This window comes from Danio rerio, chromosome 4, assembly GCF_049306965.1.
Source record: "Danio rerio strain Tuebingen ecotype United States chromosome 4, GRCz12tu, whole genome shotgun sequence".
Classification (NCBI taxonomy): domain Eukaryota; kingdom Metazoa; phylum Chordata; class Actinopteri; order Cypriniformes; family Danionidae; genus Danio; species Danio rerio.
The window spans coordinates 57,749,485-57,770,000 of NC_133179.1; the positions used below are offsets into that span (position 1 = coordinate 57,749,485).

The 20,516-nt window shown below is 36.1% G+C and overlaps 1 protein-coding gene and 1 long non-coding RNA gene across 4 annotated transcripts in view; one reads left to right on the forward strand and one right to left on the reverse strand.

Moving 5' to 3' along the window:
- The first annotated feature begins 1,531 nt into the window (after window positions 1–1,531).
- Window positions 1,532–12,305, forward strand: LOC137491085 (uncharacterized). Of its 2 annotated transcripts, none has more exons than XM_073948502.1 (3): window positions 1,532–1,863; window positions 2,455–2,604; window positions 8,283–12,305. In XM_073948502.1, exons 2-3 carry the CDS (start codon window positions 2,520–2,522, stop codon window positions 9,581–9,583), a joined length of 1,386 nt encoding a protein of 461 aa, XP_073804603.1. In that variant the 5' UTR covers window positions 1,532–1,863; window positions 2,455–2,519; the 3' UTR covers window positions 9,584–12,305. The 2 variants fall into 2 exon arrangements, with proteins under 2 accessions (XP_073804603.1, XP_068076268.1); XM_068220167.2 differs by having other exon boundaries at window positions 1,532–1,592.
- Window positions 12,306–14,128: 1,823 nt separating this feature from the next.
- Window positions 14,129–20,516, reverse strand: part of LOC137491172 (uncharacterized) — a 122,382-nt gene continuing 115,994 nt past the window's right edge. For both annotated transcript variants that reach the window (XR_012402798.1, XR_011011155.2), the window contains one exon: window positions 14,129–17,366. This is a non-coding gene — a long non-coding RNA (uncharacterized lncRNA). The remainder of the gene's footprint in view (window positions 17,367–20,516) is intronic.

Consider the following 20,516-nt stretch of genomic DNA (forward strand, 5'->3'; position numbering starts at 1 on the left):
AAATACTGAAGTGTGTGTTTGTGTGTGTGAGAGAGATCTAATCTATTTTTAAATCTTTTTTTATTAATCTTTTTATTTTTATTAATTTATTTTTAATTTCATTAATCTATTTTTATTTTATTTATTTCTGTGTTTTCTCTGTATTATATTTTATATCCATATTTTTTTGCACTACTGCCCTTTTTTCACTGTCTTGTTTGTACACAGCGACGCTGCACTGCTTTGGCAATATGAATGTACAGTTATTTGTCATGCCAAAAAAGCACCTAAAATGTGTAATGTGTGTGTGAGAGAGAGAGAGAGAGAGAGAGAGAGAGAGAGAGAGAGAGAGAGAGAGAGAGAGAGAGAGAGAGAGACTCTCTGGGGACCCACATTTAAATTAAACTATGAATCTTGGGAAAAAACTCCAGTTGAAATCTTTCATCTGGAGTTTTGCAAAAACATCCTCGGAGTTTACAGAAGCACACCCAGCCTTGGTTGCAGAGCAGAACTAGGCAGGTTCCCTCTGCTCTCAGAAATCCAGAAGAGAGCAGGGAAGTTCTGGCTCCATCTGTCAGACTACAGCCCAGAGAGCTACCATCAGCAAGCCCTCATATATAGAAATGCACATCCGGCCAGCGACCCCATGCACTATCTGGTGGAAAAACACCAACTAAATTCACAAACCCTGTCCCAACATATAAAGACTAAAGAAATAGAAAAGATTACCCAGGAGGAATATAAAGTCAATTGGCAAAATAAAATACAACAAATAAAAAAGTTAGCATGCTTCAACCAGATTAAACCTGGTTATGAACTGGCCCCGTATCTGACCAACATTAAGAGCCCCAGTCAGAGAAAGCTGCTGAACCGGTACCGTCTGAGTGGACACAGTCTGAGTGTGGAGACGGGCCGACACAAGCGCAGCTGGAGGAGCCCAGAGCTCAGACTGTCCACACTGCCCTGCTGAAGTTGTGGAGGATGAGCTGCATTTCCTCACTCACTGCAGCAAATATCAGAGCATCAGAGAAGCTTACTTCACACAAATGTCTCTGATTCTACCACAATTCCAGCAAGCCACAAATACGGTGAAACTCCATTATATTTTGGGAGAAAATGAAAAGTGTCTCCACCTAGCAGCACAGTACGTGTCCTCATGCCACCATATGAGAGAAAAAGGCTGAACCCCCTTATCCCTTATTAAAGCTCTCTGTCCTTACCATTTATTATTATATACTTTTGTTAATCTTTTTTTTATTAACTTGTTTATTGTGACAACATATATGTATAATATAACGATATGTATATGTGTTTGTTTATTATTACTTATATTTCTTTTATCTATATGAATGTTCTGTATTTTGTTATTGCTTTGGCAACATTGTGATTTGTTTTACAGTCATGCCAATAAAGCTCTTTGAATTTGAGATAGAGAGAGAGAAAGAGAGAGCAGAAATAGTATAAAGTAAAAAACATGGGAGAAATGTATCAATAAGTCATGACTGGAACAGTAATTGGCAAAAAAGCGAAACAAAATAAAGACTTTTATTTTGTCGTGACGTGTGACGTCATCAGGCGGCGCCGCTTTAGCGCTGCGATTCAACTGGAGAAAGGTTTGTGTTTTTAAATGTTTACGGATATAGCCTGTTATATATTTACGAGGCAAACACACAGAAATGTCATATACATAGCCCGATTTAATTAAAGTTCCAGAATTTTTTTTAATCCGATGCTAAGTTATGTACCTGCTTTTGACAATAATATTTAAACCCTTTATACAACGTAGTAATATTTTATTATCAGTAGCCGAGGGCTATTGTTTGAAACCGAAAAGAGTTTAATAGGTGTTTTAAAGCAGGGTTTCTCAAACTTTTCTGATAAGAGGTAAAGTTGGTTTTATATTCACACATTTGTTCATTTAGAAGTCTATATATTGTTTACCATGTTACTTTGAATATTCGATTGGAATTAGCATGCAAACATGACTTGAAAACAGCATTAACACTGTTTATTTGACTGTGAACAATGTTGTATTTTGATAGTCATTTGCTGCTAATATGATTTTACTGTTTAGAGTTTGCAAATAATACTTTTATGAAATTATATTATTAAGGGGAAAGTCTGAATGTGTGAATATAAAACGAACTTTACTTCTATGAATATTCGATTGGAATTAGCATGCAAACATGACTTGAAAACAGCATTAACACTGTTTATTTGACTGTGAACAATGTTGTATTTTGATAGTCATTTGCTGCTATTATCATTTCGCTATTTAGAGTTTGCAGATAATACTTTAATGAAATTATATTATTAAGGGGAAAGTCCGAATGTGCGAATATAAAACCAACTTTACCTCTATTTTAAAAGAAATGTTTTACCTGATTTCTTTTTGATAATTAAAAGAAACTGTTTAAGCAAGTGTTGAAGAGAAGTTATTTTGTTTCTGTTCATTGTTTAATTTATTTTAAACAGGACAAAGTGTCTAAACACAGAGAAAAACTCCTGCTGAAGTGACTGATCTCCACACTGTTATAAAGATGGCGTTTATTAAAGAGGAGAGTGAAAATGTGAACATTGAAGAAACATTCACAGTCAAACAGGAAGATCTGCAGGAACAAACAGGTTGGTTTTCATTCTTAAAGACCAACTCAGTCATTTGATCCTCATTCAGATTTATTTTAATAATAAGAATACTAAATTAAATCCATCTTGCAGCGCTGAGTGTGCTGCCTAGAGGTAAAGTTGGTTTTATATTCACACATTCGTTCATTTAGAAGTCTCTATATTGTTTACCATGTTACTTTGAATATTTGATTGGAATTAGCATGCAAGTGTGGCTTGAAAACAACATTAACACTGTTTATTTGACTGTGAGCAATGTTGTACTTTGATAGTCATTTGCTGCTAATATGATTTCGCTATTAAGAGTTTGCAAATAACACTTTTATGAAATTATATTATTAAGGGGGAAGTCTGAATCTGCTAATATAAAACCAATTTTACCTCTATGTGTGCTGCCTAGTTCTCCTAAATGCACATAAGCACTCATTAAAAGACAGAATGAGTTTCTTTCATCACTTGTTCTCATGTCTTTTGTCATTATTTTATGTATTATTAGTCTCCCATTTTCTCTACCTTCTTAAGTTTATTGCTTTTCTTGTTCTTTTGCTGTTTGTGAAGCATCCTTGGTGCTTTATAAAATAAATAAAAACAATAAATTAATAAAAGGTTTAACTAAGCTGATGATATTTGACCTACAGTATTCTCATAACAGACTTAACATTTTAGGCCTTAAAAAGTCTTAAATTTACTGAAATATTGTGCTGTATTGTGTCATTTTTTCTTTATTTTCCTTTGTTCATGTTTTTCTACCCAATCTGGACAAAACCAATTCAATCACCAACAATTCAACTTAATAAAACTTTCAACTTTTTATTCAAAAAGGTCTTTTTAACTCTATTTATCATAATGGTTTAATTATTTTCCTCACAATAACATTTGTTTAAACATGCTCCATGTATTTACTGCTGTGGATATCAACCTGGACAGATTGTTGTGCATAGATTTAGTTTGTTATAGTTTTTAAAACTTTAAAAACATTTGTTCATTTTTTTATTTTTAAAAATAAATTTTATATTAATGGGGCAAATAAAAATCTTTTCTATCTGGGCCATTTGAAAAGTTCTTTAGCCTTTAGCCCTTTATGAGTCTAAAATTTCATTCATAATGGTCTTAAAAATATCATAAAGTCTTAAATTTAACTTTGTAAAACCTGCAGAAACCCTGGTTTACAGTATGTCAAAAAATGTTGATGCCCCCAATATTTAGCATCCTGAATGAAATGGACACTAAAATAATTAATTGTTATAAAATATTTTACAGTCGCAGAATATTGACCATATTCTTCATGTACCAGCAGGCGGCGCCATTGGAATCTTTTTGCTTGAGACTTTTTTAAAGAATACATTTTTAGATCCTAAATATCAGTGTTATGCTGCTGAGGCATGGGGCAATAACTATATTCAAGGTTTACCGCAGTTTGGAAAAGTCAAGGTTTTAAAGTCGCCAACATTTCCTGCTGCACCGTTCCTACAGTATATGTAAGGTTTTTTAATGTTTTGTTTTTTAGGACAACAGTATCTCCTGCAGTAAAGACCAAAGAGGCTGTTTTAAATCGTAAAGAAATCTGTGATTCATTTCAATTATTTAGCCTGACATGTTTACTGCTCAAAAATATTTTAAAAGTGTCTCAGAAGAAAATATATTTTAGGATATCATACTGTCAGAATCTTATACTGGCCCATGCCTAATGCTGCTTGATGTTGCAAAGTCATATTTTCTCATTTTATTATTTTTATTTGTATGTATAGTCATGAACACACCTGTTTGCAGAGCAAGTAGTTTGACTGTTTTCGGAAGTTTATTATTTCTGGTCAAAATAATACCATAATCCACATCGTAAAAAAAAAAAAAAAAAGAATAATAATTATAATTAAAAAGCAAATCAAAAAGAGTATAGGCTACATTAATATTTGCAAAGGAAAAGAGTTGTTTGAGTATATTTAAAGTTCTGGTTGCTTTTTATCTTAAACGTCCTTTAAGGGTTCTTTCTGACTATTTTCGTGTATGTAATTACCTAATTAAGTTAAAAGATTTAACATAAAATAGTTCTATTTTTTTATATTGTCTATTTATATAAACTAATATTTTGTATAACAAATTTTCATTATTTAACAGATTTAATACCTCTATTAATCAAATTCTTTCTATTTCATCAGCTTTGAAATAACCAGATTCCTGATACATATATTTGTGAATTTTATTTTGTAAGTTTCCTTGCGTGCTATACCAGCATGCAGAGAGTTTTTGTGTGTGTGTGTGTGTGTGTGTGTGTGTGTGTGTGTTTGTGTGTGTGTGTGTGTGTTAATTTGGGTGTTTATCCAAGGATCAAGTTTATGTAAGGATCGAGTTTATATGTCTGTGCATGTGTATGTGGGTGTATGCATGCAGTAGATTTATATATGTGCAAGTGTCATACTTGTTTTGAACATAGTATATGTTTATATGCGAGAAATTTATATGTGTATAGTCATGTGTAGACATGCGAAACCCTACACTGCGCCTCAGCCTTCTGTGTTTGGTGTCGGGAAGGTGGATGGTGAGGCCACAGGTTGACTTTAACTTTTATGAACCTATTTGATGTGTTTACGATGCTAGTCGGCATCGCTCTCCCGCACAGTTTGCAGAGCGCCGAAATAAAAAGTTTATCGGAACTTAAAAAGCCGAACAACGTCCACATCAACTACTTTGTCTGCATTCTTACTTGTGGAAGCTTGTTCCTCTATATCTGTATTCAGGTCGCTCATTTTATAGCTTTCTGTGACAGAGCAGCTTAACCAACTTCTGAGCGCTGTCATCACGCAAGTGACATCACGCTCATTCTGAGCACGTAAAGTCATTTAGTGACAAATGATACAAGGTAGAAAATCATATATATATATATATATATATATATATATATATATATATATATATATATATATATATATATATATATATATATGTATTAGGGATGTAACGGTATCAGAATTTCATGGTACGGTAATACCTCGGTATGAATGTCACGGTACAGTATTTATTGAATCATTTACAGGAAAAAACAAAACTTATGAAAATATTCCAAAAAAGTGCCAAAAGTGTCAATGACATACAAATTAGTCATCTATCTGTAAGCTTTGAAACAGGAACTTCAATTTTAATAACAAAAAAATATTAAACCATGTAAAAAAATAAAGTTTCAACTTAGTATTGTTGAAAACTCATCATATTCAACATTTAATCACTCACTTACTTAGATAGAGATGGGTTTAAAGGAAAATTATCATATAAATATAATCTGGTAAAAGCTGGTATCTCTGGGTATTTACAATGTCCCCTGCAACAGAAAAAAAAAAACTCTCATTTGGGACTGACGTTTCTGGGACAAGAGAGATATGACTTGGCCCAGGTTGACAGCAGTGGGTAACGCTGTGCATTGTCTTTCCCCCACTTGAGAGGACAAGATATGAGTGAGATAGAGGTCTCATGTCTGTATCAATCTGAACAGTGTGCTGTGTTTCTGCAGTCCCCATGACTGATTATTATCGTATTGGGGGACGTATTCCCCAACTTGCAGGCACGTGCACACACAGGACTCAACCTGTGCAGTGCACATGCCCTTTTTAGTCTTGGATAGAAAGTTCCCTTCCAAAATGATCAAAAGTGCCCCCGCGACGCGACACACCCTCCGTCCCCGCTTTACAGTACGCGCGCGACAACACAGCTGATAAGAACTCGCGCGACAACACCACTATTCAGTACGCGCGTGGCGACAACACCCGCTTTAGGGTTTTCCAGCTCTTTTTGATCCCCGCTTCTAGCAGCACACTCCATTTCCGCATTACTGGATCTGTAGCGACAACAGACCGCAAGGGATGATGGCCAAGCCTGGGCTGATGGGAATTGTAGTTTCCGGTACCTCCCGTTCGCTTCATTCGCCTGAGCAAATTTTCTCAGAAGACCTATAGTTTTAACGAGTCATGCGACTACGGTAATATCGAAAAAAAATTAATTTGCGGTATGACGGTATTTACAATACCGTTACATCCCTTATATATATATATATATATATATATATATATATATATATATATATATAGATAGATAGATAGATAGATGGATATGATAAAAAAATATGTAAAACATATACTCAAATGTATCGGAAATTGGTTTAAAAATCATATCACCATTATTGAAAAAAAAATCTATCGTGATATATTGATATTATATTATTGTCCAGCCCTATGTTAGATATAGAGAATAAGATTAATTAAATATCACTTTTAGAGATTAGATCCAGCGTAACTCGTAACATCAAAATGGAAAAAACATTTATAAATAAACCCACTTCTCATTTACTAGTCTGTTATGAGTCATATCATACCTCTTGAGCCTCCGATCTCCTCCTGATTTGCAGTTTCTGTTTGTTTTTTGAAAATGTAATTGTCTTCAAATCTGAAAATATAATTTATTTTATAGTGTGAGTTGTTATTCGATGTGATACGAAGCTGCAAGCATGTTCTTTTGGACAGAATTTTTAACTAAGGTGTAATGTTGTCCAGATACTGGAATTTCTGAATTCATTACCTTGCTATATATTGATGTTCAATAGGCTACTATTTTTGATGTAACAACAATTGTATCAAAAATGGTACAAAAAAATTATTTCTTAAGAAGAAAATTTTTTCTTTTTTTTTTCAGTTTTCCTCAAAATAGGCTGATGTGGGCATTGTGGCACTTTAAATGCATGTAATGCCTGTTTCATTTACACTTGAGCAGAAATTCCATATATGCCAAAATCCCTAATATGGATGAAGGCATCCAGCTATTGCTGTTGAATGAAAATAAGATCTGAATAAATATTAAAAGGCTTTAACTGATCATTTACACGACTGCGCCCATAAATGGTTTATATGTGTACTTCAAGCCATCTTAGGTATATTTATAAGAAAGTCGATTTATAATTTAATGCTAACTGACGTAGCATGTTACAGTAGAATATAGCTATAAAATAATATGCTAGATGCATGAACTCACTGTAATTTAACTATTACAGAAACGGATGAGAGATTTGTTTTTTATTTCAAAGCATTTTACTAGATTATGTCAAAATAAGATGTCCCAAAATATCAGTCCGTTTGCTAAAACACAGAAAGTTTTGACCAAATTAATCCACAAAATCAACCCAGAATGGATGAAAATGACCCAACAGCACACAAGGGGAAAGGTGCATATTTCAGCCTTTATGCAGATGCTGTACAGGTATGTCTCATGTTTGCGAGACAAATATTCAGCTGTTTGTTCAACTGTTACCTCAGAACTTTTTTTTTCCCGATGCGTTTACCAGTCAGGCACAGAATGAATAAGTATTCCCTGTCTGCTTTACAAATTTTAGAAAAACGTTTTGTTGTAATTCTGAATATATACGAATAAAAATAGGCTTTTTACAGCTTTCAAATCTGTGTCTTATCAATATGACTAAAATGACTTTTATGAGAAACTTAAATGTGACTTAAATGTGCTTAAACGTGTGCTTAAATGTGCACACGTTAATGGACTGAACAAAATATGATCTGATTTATTTTACATTTAATGTGCATCAAAATTACAGTGTGTAGCCAATGTTTCCAGTGTCTTTTCACCTTTACGCTTTTGATGAGAGTTTTAAGACTTAATGAAAACTAATGTTTTATTTATTTCAGACCTAATTGAAGAGAATAAGGGGAGGAAAGAGGAGGAACATCATGTCAAAATTGAGGAAAAAACTCATTTACAGACTGATGGTATTTTGAAAAGGAGAGACAAGAATCGTTTCACCTGCACTCAGTGTGGAAGGAATTTTGGAAGAAAAGGCGATCTTAAGATTCACATGAGGATCCACACTGGAGAGAAACCATTCACATGCACTCAGTGTGGGAAAAGTTTTAGCCAATCATCATCCCTTAATTACCACATGATGATCCACGCTGGAGAGAAACCATTCACATGCTCCCAGTGTGTGAAGAGTTTCAGTTGCTCATCTCACCTTAATAAACACACGATGATCCACACTGGAGAGAAACCATTCTCATGCACTCAGTGTGGGAAGAGTTTCAGACACTCATTATTTCTTAAACAACACATGATGATCCACACTGGAGAGAAACCATTCACATGCACTCAGTGTGGGAAGAGTTTCAGCCAATCATCATCCCTTAATCACCACATGATGATCCACACTGGAGAGAAACCATTCACATGCACTCAGTGTGGGAAGAGTTTCAGCCAATCATCATCCCTTAATCACCACATGAGGATCCACACTGGAGAGAAACCATTCACATGCACTCAGTGTGGGAAGAGTTTCAGCCAATCATCATCCCTTAATCACCACATGAGGATCCACACTGGAGAGAAACCATTCACATGCACTCAGTGTGGGAAGAGTTTCATACAATCATCACAACTTAACCGACACATGAGGATCCACACTGGAGAGAAACCATTCACATGCACTCACTGTGGGAAGAGTTTCAGCAAATCATCATCCCTTAATGAACACATGACTATCCACTCTGGAGAGAAACCATTCACATGCACTCAGTGTAGGAAGAGTTTCAGTTGCTCATCTCACCTTAATCACCACATGAGGATCCACACTGGAGAGAAACTATTCTCATGCACTCAGTGTGGGAAGAGTTTCAGACGCTCATCATCTCTTAAAGAACACATGAGGATCCACACTGGAGAGAAACCATTCACATGCATTCAGTGTGGAAATCGCTTCAGCCGATCATCAACCCTTAATCAACACATGATGATCCACACTGGAGAGAAACCATTCACTTGCACTCAGTGTGGGAAGAGTTTCAGCCAATCATCATCCCTTAATCAACACATGAGGATCCACACTGGAGAGAAATCATTTACATGCACTCAGTGTGGGAAGAGTTTCATACAATCATCACAACTTAACCGACACATGAGGATCCACACTGGAGAGAAACCATTTACTTGCACCTAAGCCACGGTTACACTGGACCTTTCTCCCCATAGACTTCCATTCATATGCACGCAAATCCGTCAGACTGTAAACGAAAGTTTGTGGGTCAAGTTTTGCAGTTCACTGCGTTGCAGAGTTCAAGCTTGGTGAACTCTGACCTGCGAAATCGCATTACTTGACTGTGTGAGACCAATCGAAGATCAAAACATGACCTCTCTGGACAATCGCTCACTTTTTTTAATGTCTAATCATCTTGTTTAATCCCGCCCCTTTTCGCAGCGCCATACAACAAAATGTTGCATGCTCAAACTCTAGTGTGACCGCAACTTCAGTGTGGGATGAGTTTCAGCAGCTCATCAGAAATTGACCTGTTAAGCTTTTGGGCTATTTTGGGTATTTCCGCCTTAATTTGGCCTTCCGATTTAAAAAAGCTTTCCATAACCACATGCATAGGAATAAATACAAAAGTTTGGTATAATTTTAAAAGAAATCCTTTGAAATTTCATAAAATACTGTTTTATATAAACTGAAGTTAGAAAATGTGGAACTCAGGCCTTGAGTGCTCCATCAAAATTCCATTTTTTTCCAGCAGGTGTCAGTAAACACAAGAAAAATACATTTCTCCCTATAATAATGCATGCAAGAGTTATTCTATTCCAACTGGAAGAAGGTAACATGTCAAAAAAAATAGTATTTCCCCCTACCTAAATTTAAAGTCTCACCACACCCACATAAAGTACAATAAATGCAATATCTTGATGTCATTTTAAAGAAAACCCTTTGAAATTACAACAAACACTGCTGTTAAATGCTAACTATTTTTATATATGTTTTCTGTCCTATGATGAACCACCTCAACACAAACAGCTTTGTTTTTTTTTTGTTTTAAAGCAAGTCTTAGTGCATAACTCAGGCCCTGTGTGTTCTATCAAACTGAGGACAGTTTTTGTTTGTTACCAGCATATGTCAGTAGTATGCAAGAATCATTTTAGTTTAACCGAAGGGTGGGAAAAAACAACACAAGTTTCCTACCTGTCAAAAGTGAAAAACAAGATATTACAAGGGTTATTATCACAAAAATCATAATTTTACTTTTTCATAACCACATCAAAATCATAACACTATATCAAAAAAGCAAATGGCACAGTAGTACTTTTTTCCATTTTATTTTTCAATGTCCAAACGGCCTTCACACATTAAATGTAAAATAAATAATGTACAAATATATATAAACTGCAATTATATATAAATAGATATTTTAGAAAAGTAATGTGCAAAGTCTAACAAAAGATTTTGAAAAATGACTAGTATAAAAAAAAGGGTCATTTTGTAAATACGTTATCGTATTTTTTTGAATGTTGGAAATTCATGACCCAAATTTGTTGCATTTGGCACTTACAAGACATAGCAGGGGATTACTCATTCACACAAGAACAGAAAAAGCTGAAAATGGACTAATATTGTTGCGAAGAACCTAAGGTAAAGGATGATGTAGCTTGTTTGTCTATCTGGAGCAGCGCACGGAGCAAATAGACATTAATTGCCCTTGTATGTTTGTAAAATAGGAGTTCATACCTTATGATTTATTCAAAGACAGTTGGACAAGTGATTGTAAATTGTTGTGGAAAAAATATTCTGGTCTGCTAAATATTCAACGCGTAGCTGTGCATTTATACTTCTGCGCGCTGTCTCTGTTGGTCTGCATTAACACTTCCGAAACGCTAGTTGGCAGTGAGGTATAAATGTTCCTCTGTGTTGAGTTTCTTCGCTGGTGCTTTTTTTTTCCTGAACACTTCCTGAATGTACAAGTGACTCAAACTCGCTCTTTTTTTAAGCAGAAACCGGCGGACGTGCAACAACTTTACTATGAGGTAAACACAAAACAAACTTTTTATCTGGAGCTTCCTCACGGGACTTCACACTTGTAAACAATCGCTCTATTGGGCCTGCAAGGCTCTCAGTCCCAATCAGACTCGTCAGCGCTACTAAGCCGACTAATCACAGAGCTTGCGCACGACGTGTAGTTAAATTTTTTGAGAGGTGCACGTCAGCAACATCGACGGCCACGGCGTAGGGCTATGCGTCAGCGCCGTAGCATAAGCATGGGCTTGACGCAGAAGTATAAATCAGCCTTTAGAGGGACTATATCAGAAGAAAGTCTCTTTCCTAACCCTCAACCGGAATGCAGCATAAGGTACCAACATATCAGTACAATCAACCTCACTAATGCAACAAAAAGTTGCCTTTCACAGTCTTTACCAAATGTCAACCTCCCTATGCTGCACTCCAGTGGAGAGGCGGAACCAAACATCCCCCCCCTTTATTTGATTAGAAAGGAGTAAAAGATACTGTCTCCTGGTCTTAAGATGATTGCTCCCACATTGCCAGAGGTACTACTAAGTACTGTCTGGTGTTGGAGCGAGCAGCAGGCTTTTAAGCCATCAGTAGAGCCTACTCTTACAGCATTCGCCAGCTTCAAGATGATCGTTGGTGTGACAAGTCTCTTTAACCCACCCACTCATCGGCCGAAAGCGGGAAGGACAGAGACTCATCTGCTCAATTGGGAACACCTGAGTTCCCCTCTATAAAAGCCAGCAGTGTCGGCTTCTGGAAAGCCGTGCTTTTGCTCCTGTTTGTTTTGTTTAGTTTCTTTTTAGCTTTGGTTAATCTTTGATTTTGGCTTACCTAAAGTGAGCACTTTATTATTCGTTAATGTTTAAATAAATACTTTTGGTACCAAACCATCTGGTGTATGTCGTCCCTTTGATTTTGTCATTGCCTTTGAGCCGGGTCGTGACAGTTGGTTCCATTAAGCACTCAGTTCAAGTCCTTTTTCCCTGTGAGTATGTGAACCCTGCAGCTTCGATAAATGTCCATTTTATACCCAGAAACATAACCAATATAGTATTAAAAGATAATATTGTAGATTATAGGATTAATATCCTTAATTTCAGGTCCTTCTGTTTGCACTTCTGTCTCGTAGCACAGATAATGACCTGCTTGAAACCCTCTTTTCATTCATGTCATTCTGATAAAAAAGAACGAGAGGAAAAAGAAAATAGAAAACAACATAAGATTACTTGCATAGTATAGGAATAATTTTTGGCATATATATGTAAGAGTCTAAGTGCCAAAATAAAAAAACAAAATATCCTCTAACTACCTGCCTACACTATTCATTATTCTAAAGGTCTGTCTACGCTTGAAAATCTCCCTTACTTTTCCACAAAACAGGAATAACATAAAAACAAGAATAACGGCACACTCAAAAACAAAAGAAAAAAAAGGTTTGATACTCATTCAAGCAGGTTTGGGGTAACGTTCTCATCAATGGACCAATCTGAGGATTTTGGAAGCATATTTTCATAGCCATAGTCACTGTTGTGGTGGGCTTGCACGGTTCCTTGTACTTGCACAGTAACCATGTGTGTGGCAGCAGCACTGTTAAAGTTAAGCAAAAACAAGTATGGTAACCTCCAAGTACTCTACAACTTTATCAACCATTGTCCCCAAGATCTAAATATGGAGGCAAACCAGTTACTCAAGTTTTTGTCTTGTCCAGCATTTTTCTTGACTAACATCCACCTCTGGAGGTTAATTTTTGTAATATTGATGCAGCAGTAGTCCCCTTCAGCTTATCGGTCAGCTTTTCCCTTTCTAGTAAGGCTGAGAAGTCGATTGTTGATAGGTCTCATTCCATTCCATTATCCGATTGTCCTTCATCTGGGGAAAGATTATCTCTTTACTCATGTTCACATATGCATTCTGTATTATCATTGACCGTAGCATGATTTCCTTCCATAGTAGGGTCCTCCTGTTGTTCCCCAGAGGCCGGCGGTTTTACATAAATCGACAGGTCCGCTGTTTCTCCTCCAACCAGTTCATGTTGTCCATGATGAAATTCAAGAGAGTCATTACTTGTTTTATGCTGCTTATGTACTTCCTGTGCTAGATTGCTACATTTTTTTTTTACTGTTTCTTAGGAAATCTGGTACAATGGTTTAAACGGTACCAGGTGTTGTTTTTGTTTTGAACTTGTAATGCAGTTGATGTTGTTCTCGCTACTGTATAGTAGAGCTGGGCGATATGGCAAAAAAAATATCACAATAATTTTTTACATATCAGTTGATATCGATATTTATCACGATAAACGTAAAATCTTTATATTTATCAATTTTACAAGATTTTTTGTATGCCAATCGCTTTGCGCAGCTGATTTAACACATAGTGAAATTTTTTAGCTGTCTGACAATATAAAAAATAAAACAATAAACAAAAGAACAATCTTAATTCAGCATTTACTGTTTTCAACAACCAAAGAGATTATAAGTTATTGGATATTATTGTTCAACATCAGAAAAAAAATAAATAAAATCTTGTTTGGAACAAGTAAAAGTGAGTTAATGGTCACAGAATTTTCAGTTTTCACATTTTAGTACAGTCAGAATACCCGAGTAAACAACAATTAAATACATACCTCCAATATAGTGTAGGGATAATTTACAGTTTAACCCAAAGAATGACCAGTCTGGTAGATGAAGAAGAGCCGGAGTCAGAGATTTAAAAAAATAAATGAAGTTTACTGAAGATAGTTTGCAGTTTCATTCGCAGAAGCCAGCTTCAACACTCGCAATGAGTTCCTAGGCCGCTCTGCTTACAGTTTCAACAATCGAACAATTATACTCTTTACACAAGTCCAGAAAGGGTGGGATCCAGGTAAACAGTTCTCATTGGTTACAACAGAAATAGACAATTCTAAATACATGCGTCAAAGAAACATAGTATCTACTTCCAGATATGGATGGCCTTAGTGTGTGCGTCAAAGAAAGCCTTGTATTTGTATCCAGATATGGATGGCGACCTGATGCCTAGAGGTGAGGTCGCCCTAAGTTATTAGGAGCTGATCTCCAACCTGTAAAAAGCTAAACCAGGAACACAATAGACACAAAAGACCATCTGTGTTAAAGACTCAAGGATGTTTCTTGTACGTTCAGCTGTGTTATCAAGCTGGTTCAAGACTGTTTCCATCAACAGTCTGCTGCAATATCTTTACTACACACAGTCTATCTCCACACGAAAAGGAATTACATTAAAATTTATTATACTCAAAAATAGATCAATCAAACAGCTATAATATTATAGGTAATATCAGGACAACTAGAACAGGTGTCTTCTTCTCCTCTGTATGGGGAGAGAGAGAGAGAGAGAGAGAGAGAGAGAGAGGTCTCCATGACCTATGACCTGGTTTGTGTGTCTCCTGAAAACAAAGTTAAAATAGACAGGCAAAAAGAGAAACAAGGACACAGAACATTCTTACAGTAAGCAGTTTTAACTTATTCATTAGTTAAAATCAATTCACAGTTAAATACTGAGAAACAGGATGATGAAAAGGATAACCGTTGGTCCATGATGAGACGGATTGGAAAGCAGAAATCCGAATCCTTCAGTCCCCCCTTTTGACCCGAATGGAGTCCAAACTCCACTTCCGGTCAACCAGTGAAGTCACTAAGGAGAGTGAAAGTGATGACTCATGCTCCCTTAATAAGTTCGCAGAGTTTTCTTCACCCCTTCTTGGACAAGCTGGAACCTAAAAATTCCAGTCCCCAAGCTAAGGGCTCTTTCACTCTCCACCCACAAAAGGAGTTCACGCTTCTCATCATCGGTGGGATTAAGGGTCCTGCAAGCAGAAGTGAAAACATACAAAAAACAACAACAGCGGACCAAAGTCCAGAATGTGAACACAAATGCGCAAGCCCTAAAAGTCCTCCAGAAGTAAACAACTCATAATTTCCATCGATACTTCCTCTGATGCATCTACAGCTTGCTCCAACTCTAAATCCAAACATCCAGGCCAATTCTAAGGCTCAGAGATCCTCTGATCAGACACAAAAGGTCATCCACTCGACCTAAGCCACACAGGATTCAAATTCATGACCTGCAAAAACATCTTTATCTTCAACAGTTTTAAAACCTTCATCAGCGTGTTCTGTAACTTCAAATTAGAATAATGAAGCATTTTTACATTAACACACAATAAACATGCCAACAGCACAGTAGTCCAATTCAGCACCATTCCCATGTTTAATTATCACCTTGCTGAACTCCGTGTCAGTCAAGTCCACTTAAAATATATTTTTATTCAAATAATGATGTGATTGGAGTGATGCAACACATTCCTCTGTATCATTGATAGGAAGTGTACAAGCACCCTTGTCCTGGCCATAAATGAGCCAAAATCACCTTCACAGTTAACAAACTAATATCAAATCCACTCTCTGGAAGCCGGGCTAAATGAATTTAGCCAGACCCTCAGTCACCTCAAAGAGTCTAGATATAGATATTACCTGTTACCTCAAGACCAAGAAAGATGTAATAATAATTAACATGCAATAAGAGGGATTGTGAATCTATTTCTTTTGTTCCCACGTTTTAGGGGTTTAACAAAATCTTAGTCAAATTCAACAAAGATCAAACCTGAGTAATTCAAACTCAAGCATCTTTTAACAGAAATAAGAATAAACCTTATAATCATCTTCTCAACTTGTCATTTGTACCATTTACTTTACTCTGACTAAACCAGTCAACATAATCAGAAGCAAACAGTATGATTTTGTATAAAATTTATTTGATTCTTACTGTCTGGTCAATTGGAAATGCTCACAGGTTAGCTATTTGCTCAAACTTTTGATTATTTGAAAATTTTTAATACCTGTCATTTGACAGTAAAACCTGTTTGAAAGCATTACCAATTGAACAAGAACAGACTGAGTTAACAACTCTTTTACCACATATAATCAAGACTCTTGCTTGGATATGGACTACAAAATTTTCATTTAAAGACAGTCTAAGTTTCTGTAAAACTTGTCAGTATTCACAATAATAATATTGACTTGAGTTGACTTGACTGCTTAAAAATGCTGTTAAAGTTCACGCTGCACTTCTGTTTACTAAAATGTTCATTTTTGCTGCAGCAAATACTTCTTACTGAATTCAACCATCAGATACAAACATTTTCATTCAACTTTATCTCTTTGTTCTATACAACATCCAAACAATTATGTTCCTCTGCCATTGAGGACACACACACATAGACAGAGTGATTTACTGCAGCATTTGCCTTTAACACAAATGACTTCGACTCAATTATCTGTGTATTTTTCCTATGCTAGAGTGAGGATGCTTTCTGGACTATTGTGGTTAGTGACTTAGCCAATGTCACTGTTTAAATGCCATCAAGTCTAAAATATTTAACATTAATATTCAGATAGCAAAGAATTAACTGTATTTAACCTTTGAACTTCTCAGTCAATTTAGACATGGGTTTGTAACCTGAAATGGATGGCAGTCTTCAATTTCACAGCTATAAGGCTAATAAAACTTGTTTTAAAATTATTATTATTCCAGAGAGTAATCTGAATCAGGAAAAGAAGTCATTATTAACGATTGCAAACAGAGCTGGATAACCCATCCATTTAAAGCTCATCTCATGTTCTGCATCATCTTTTCATCAGATTCAGCATTATTGACTTCTGTAATGTCTGGCATTTCGCTTATACAATCTGTAATAATATAACACTCATTCCAGAGGTTAGTGACAATATTCATACAACAGGGACAAATCATTCCCTTGGGACAATAAGCATTATTGTACCATGGATATGAATATTGTGACAGCTCATCACTAAGTTTGCTTTAGGTGTTGAACTCGCACAAATTTATTCTTAAAATTCTCTGTCCAGTTTCAACTGGATTTACATGATCTTTTATCAAGTTTCAAAGTTTCTGTTCATAATCAATGTCTTTTCTGAGACAATCAGCTGGTGCATTTTGTTTTCTTAATATCGTTGCTAAGCAAGTCGATAACAGAAACAAAACACAACTCATGGCTTCACTCAAACAGTCTCTGTCTCTCTGTTTCATGCACATAAATTTTCAATAGTCTTAGACTATAACATCAAAATTATTACAATTCAGAATCTTTAATCATTCACCACCGTTCCAAATGTCAAAAGTTTTTATCCCTCAAAACTCAGTTGGAACTATTTAAAGACTAAGAGAATTTCTTGTAATTATTTTACCTTAACTGCTTAATTCCATTCAGCTGTGTTATCCAAACCATCTCACAGCCAGTCTTTATCTTTAGCCAACACCATCTCGAAATTGTCCTTCGCCATGCATAAGGACCTGCATCAGTAAAATACTATGAAAAATCAGACACATCAGTTAAAAATCATCTCAGCTTCACATTCAGGAATTCAACATTCTTAAAAATCAGACCTTATATATCCAGTGCTGTTAAAGCAGCCAACCACATTGATATTGGTAAAATTTTAAGAAACTTTACTGTCTCCAATGGTTCTTGAAAGCCCATTGCCATTATCTTTTTACCAATCATCTCCTTCAGGGTATCATACCCTGGCATTGTCCGTTGATGCTTGTCACAAGGACAGACATGTCCTCAATAAAGGCAGGATTCTCGTGATCAAGTCTGGACGGGGCCACTGAGGCAGACTACTGTAACTTCAAACAGTTCCCCTCTAAGGATGCTTTAGGCCGATAGAGCATCACCCCAGTCCAGCACCATCTTTCACATTAAACATCCCCCTTTTCGGGTAGATGCCCCGGGGTTTACGAGGGGTCCCATGCCTTAGGTTGTTTTCCGCTTTGGCCAAGGGAAAATCTTACCCGTCTTAGGGAACCCCCCTTCGTGCCCACCGGTCAACTGCCACTCACACTGCAAGCTCCTGTGCAGGCTTCCTCCTTGATTCAGAATTTTCTACTTGGGAAAGTGCAGTCAAGAACCATGAAAGCCATTGAGACTACCTACTAGAATTCAAACATTGAGACAGGTTAATCAAACACTTAAATCAACTGAATATCAAGCTGAGATTATTCAGGGAGTTTAGATATCACCCTGATCCATTCAGTGTCATGGTCTGCTACCTCAGTATAGCCATCAGGCCCTGTATGTGATGGTGGAGACTAAAGATAAGATAAAAGTTACAAACAGTAATAAACCGCTGAAGACAAGACAAGAAATTTCCAAACAGTAATAACAACTGTTCAAATTAATTATCTCTATAGCTCAGCGGGTATATTAGTGTTTTTCAAGATGCTTTAACAAAAGCATTTTCATTCATTCATTTCTCTGTTCACTTAGTCTCTTTATTAATCCGGGGTTGCCACAGCGGAATGAACTGCCAACCTATCCAGCACGTTTTTATGCAGCTGGTGCCCTTCCAGCTGCAACCCATCACTGGGAAAACAAACAAAAGCATTTTGCAATCTCTTATTTGTTAACTTTGATGTTTAATTACTAATACTTCTATTAGTGTATACAAATTGATATGTAGAATTTCTGTATTCATTCTAGCATTTCCTTTACTTTGTGATTTCCAACTGAGCACTGTGCTTATCAATTGTTATGGAACAGGCAGATAGCAGCTCTTAGCTGACATCTAATGAGAGAGAAAGAGAGTTTTGAGCAGTCTAGAATGAAAATGCATGTTTACTAAATTTAAACATACATTAAACATAACATTAACTTCAATAACATAATTTCATTGTAATATATTTTTACTAGAGCCCGTCCTAAAACATATAAAACAGAGTTGACATGCATTTTCAAAGTAATGCTGTTACAGTCAACAATAGTTTTAGATCTTTCAGGGGTTAACTGCATCCATCAAAGTATTATTTGAAACCCCCATTTATGTTACATATATATTATTAAAAATATATAAATCCAACCATGAAGCTGCTTGTTTGCACAGACTTACATGGCATATTTTTATTCAGACATGTGTCTGTTACTTTTACAGCCAAAACCAGTCATGTTGACGGCTAAACCAAGATAGCAGTGCAGTCACACAGAATCTTATCTTCTACGACAAAACATAAGCTATTCTTTATTCCCATAATGTTACTGTCAGTTTTTGTGCTTAGTTTTTGCTACTAGCCTCTCAATATTTAGATTTTAGCTTTTCAATGACAATTAAATGCCAAAGGAATACTTTTTTTTTTTTTTTTTCTTCTTACAATCAGTTCTAAAATCATTTTAAACCTGAGAGCTTAGCTGAGCCATTTACTGCATTCTGCTCTCATCTATTTCTTTTTATTTCTGAGTTCAACACCAAAAGCAAGAAGAAATTGAGAGGGCAATCTTACCAACAGTGCTTGGCTTCTGCTTGATGAATCTGCAAACCATCCCAAGATGTGCAAACTGTCCAGACCGGTCCAATCCAGTTAGGGTCATAATTTTCTCGGGATTGCTCCTGGTGCATCACTGATCAATCAACCTCACCCTGATATTTCTAGGTATTTTGTCTGACTTTTGTGGCCACTACTATCTAATGGATCCCTATTATAATGTTATTTGTTATTTTTATTCAATTATTTCTTTCCCTAATAATCTGACCTACACTATTCTTATGGCATGCCTTTTGTCTGTGATGCAGTTAGATAGCAGTGGTGGAACTCAATTACAATCTCGGGTTAATTTAGTCCACTACTAAAAAGAAAACCAGTCCAGGTTTTATGCCCGAGAATGTCCCAAAAGCCTCCTAAACACCCATCAAATGAGTACCCTAACTCCGGGTGAAGGAGAAGGTACACCTCTCAACTACTGTTACACTTATCAGTATCGCTATAGGTGTACCACAAAATGCACCAGCTCGCTAAGGTATTCCACAGCAATCTACCACAAAATTCTGTGAATCCACCGGCGCCTTTCATTTACGTCTAAATGAGAACCAAAAACGTTCCGTTACTACCCACTACTTCACAGACAATCCCTAGTCTTATAATTTTAAATTTTCCTACCTTCATTTTGTTGATTGATCAATGGTGTTACCAGTAAACAAGTGCCACGCATCCTCCACCAAAACTGTAGGGATAGTTTACAGTTTAACCCAAAGAATGACCAGTCTGGTAGATGAAGAAGAGCCGGAGTCAG

Coding starts and splice junctions, on each gene's coding strand:
- LOC137491085 (XM_073948502.1), top strand. CDS start 2,520: ATGGCGTTTATTAAAGAGGAGAGTGAAAATGTGAACATTGAAGAAACA. Junction 2,605..8,282: donor AGATCTGCAGGAACAAACAG/GTTGGTTTTCAT, acceptor TATTTATTTCAG/ACCTAATTGAAGAGAATAAG.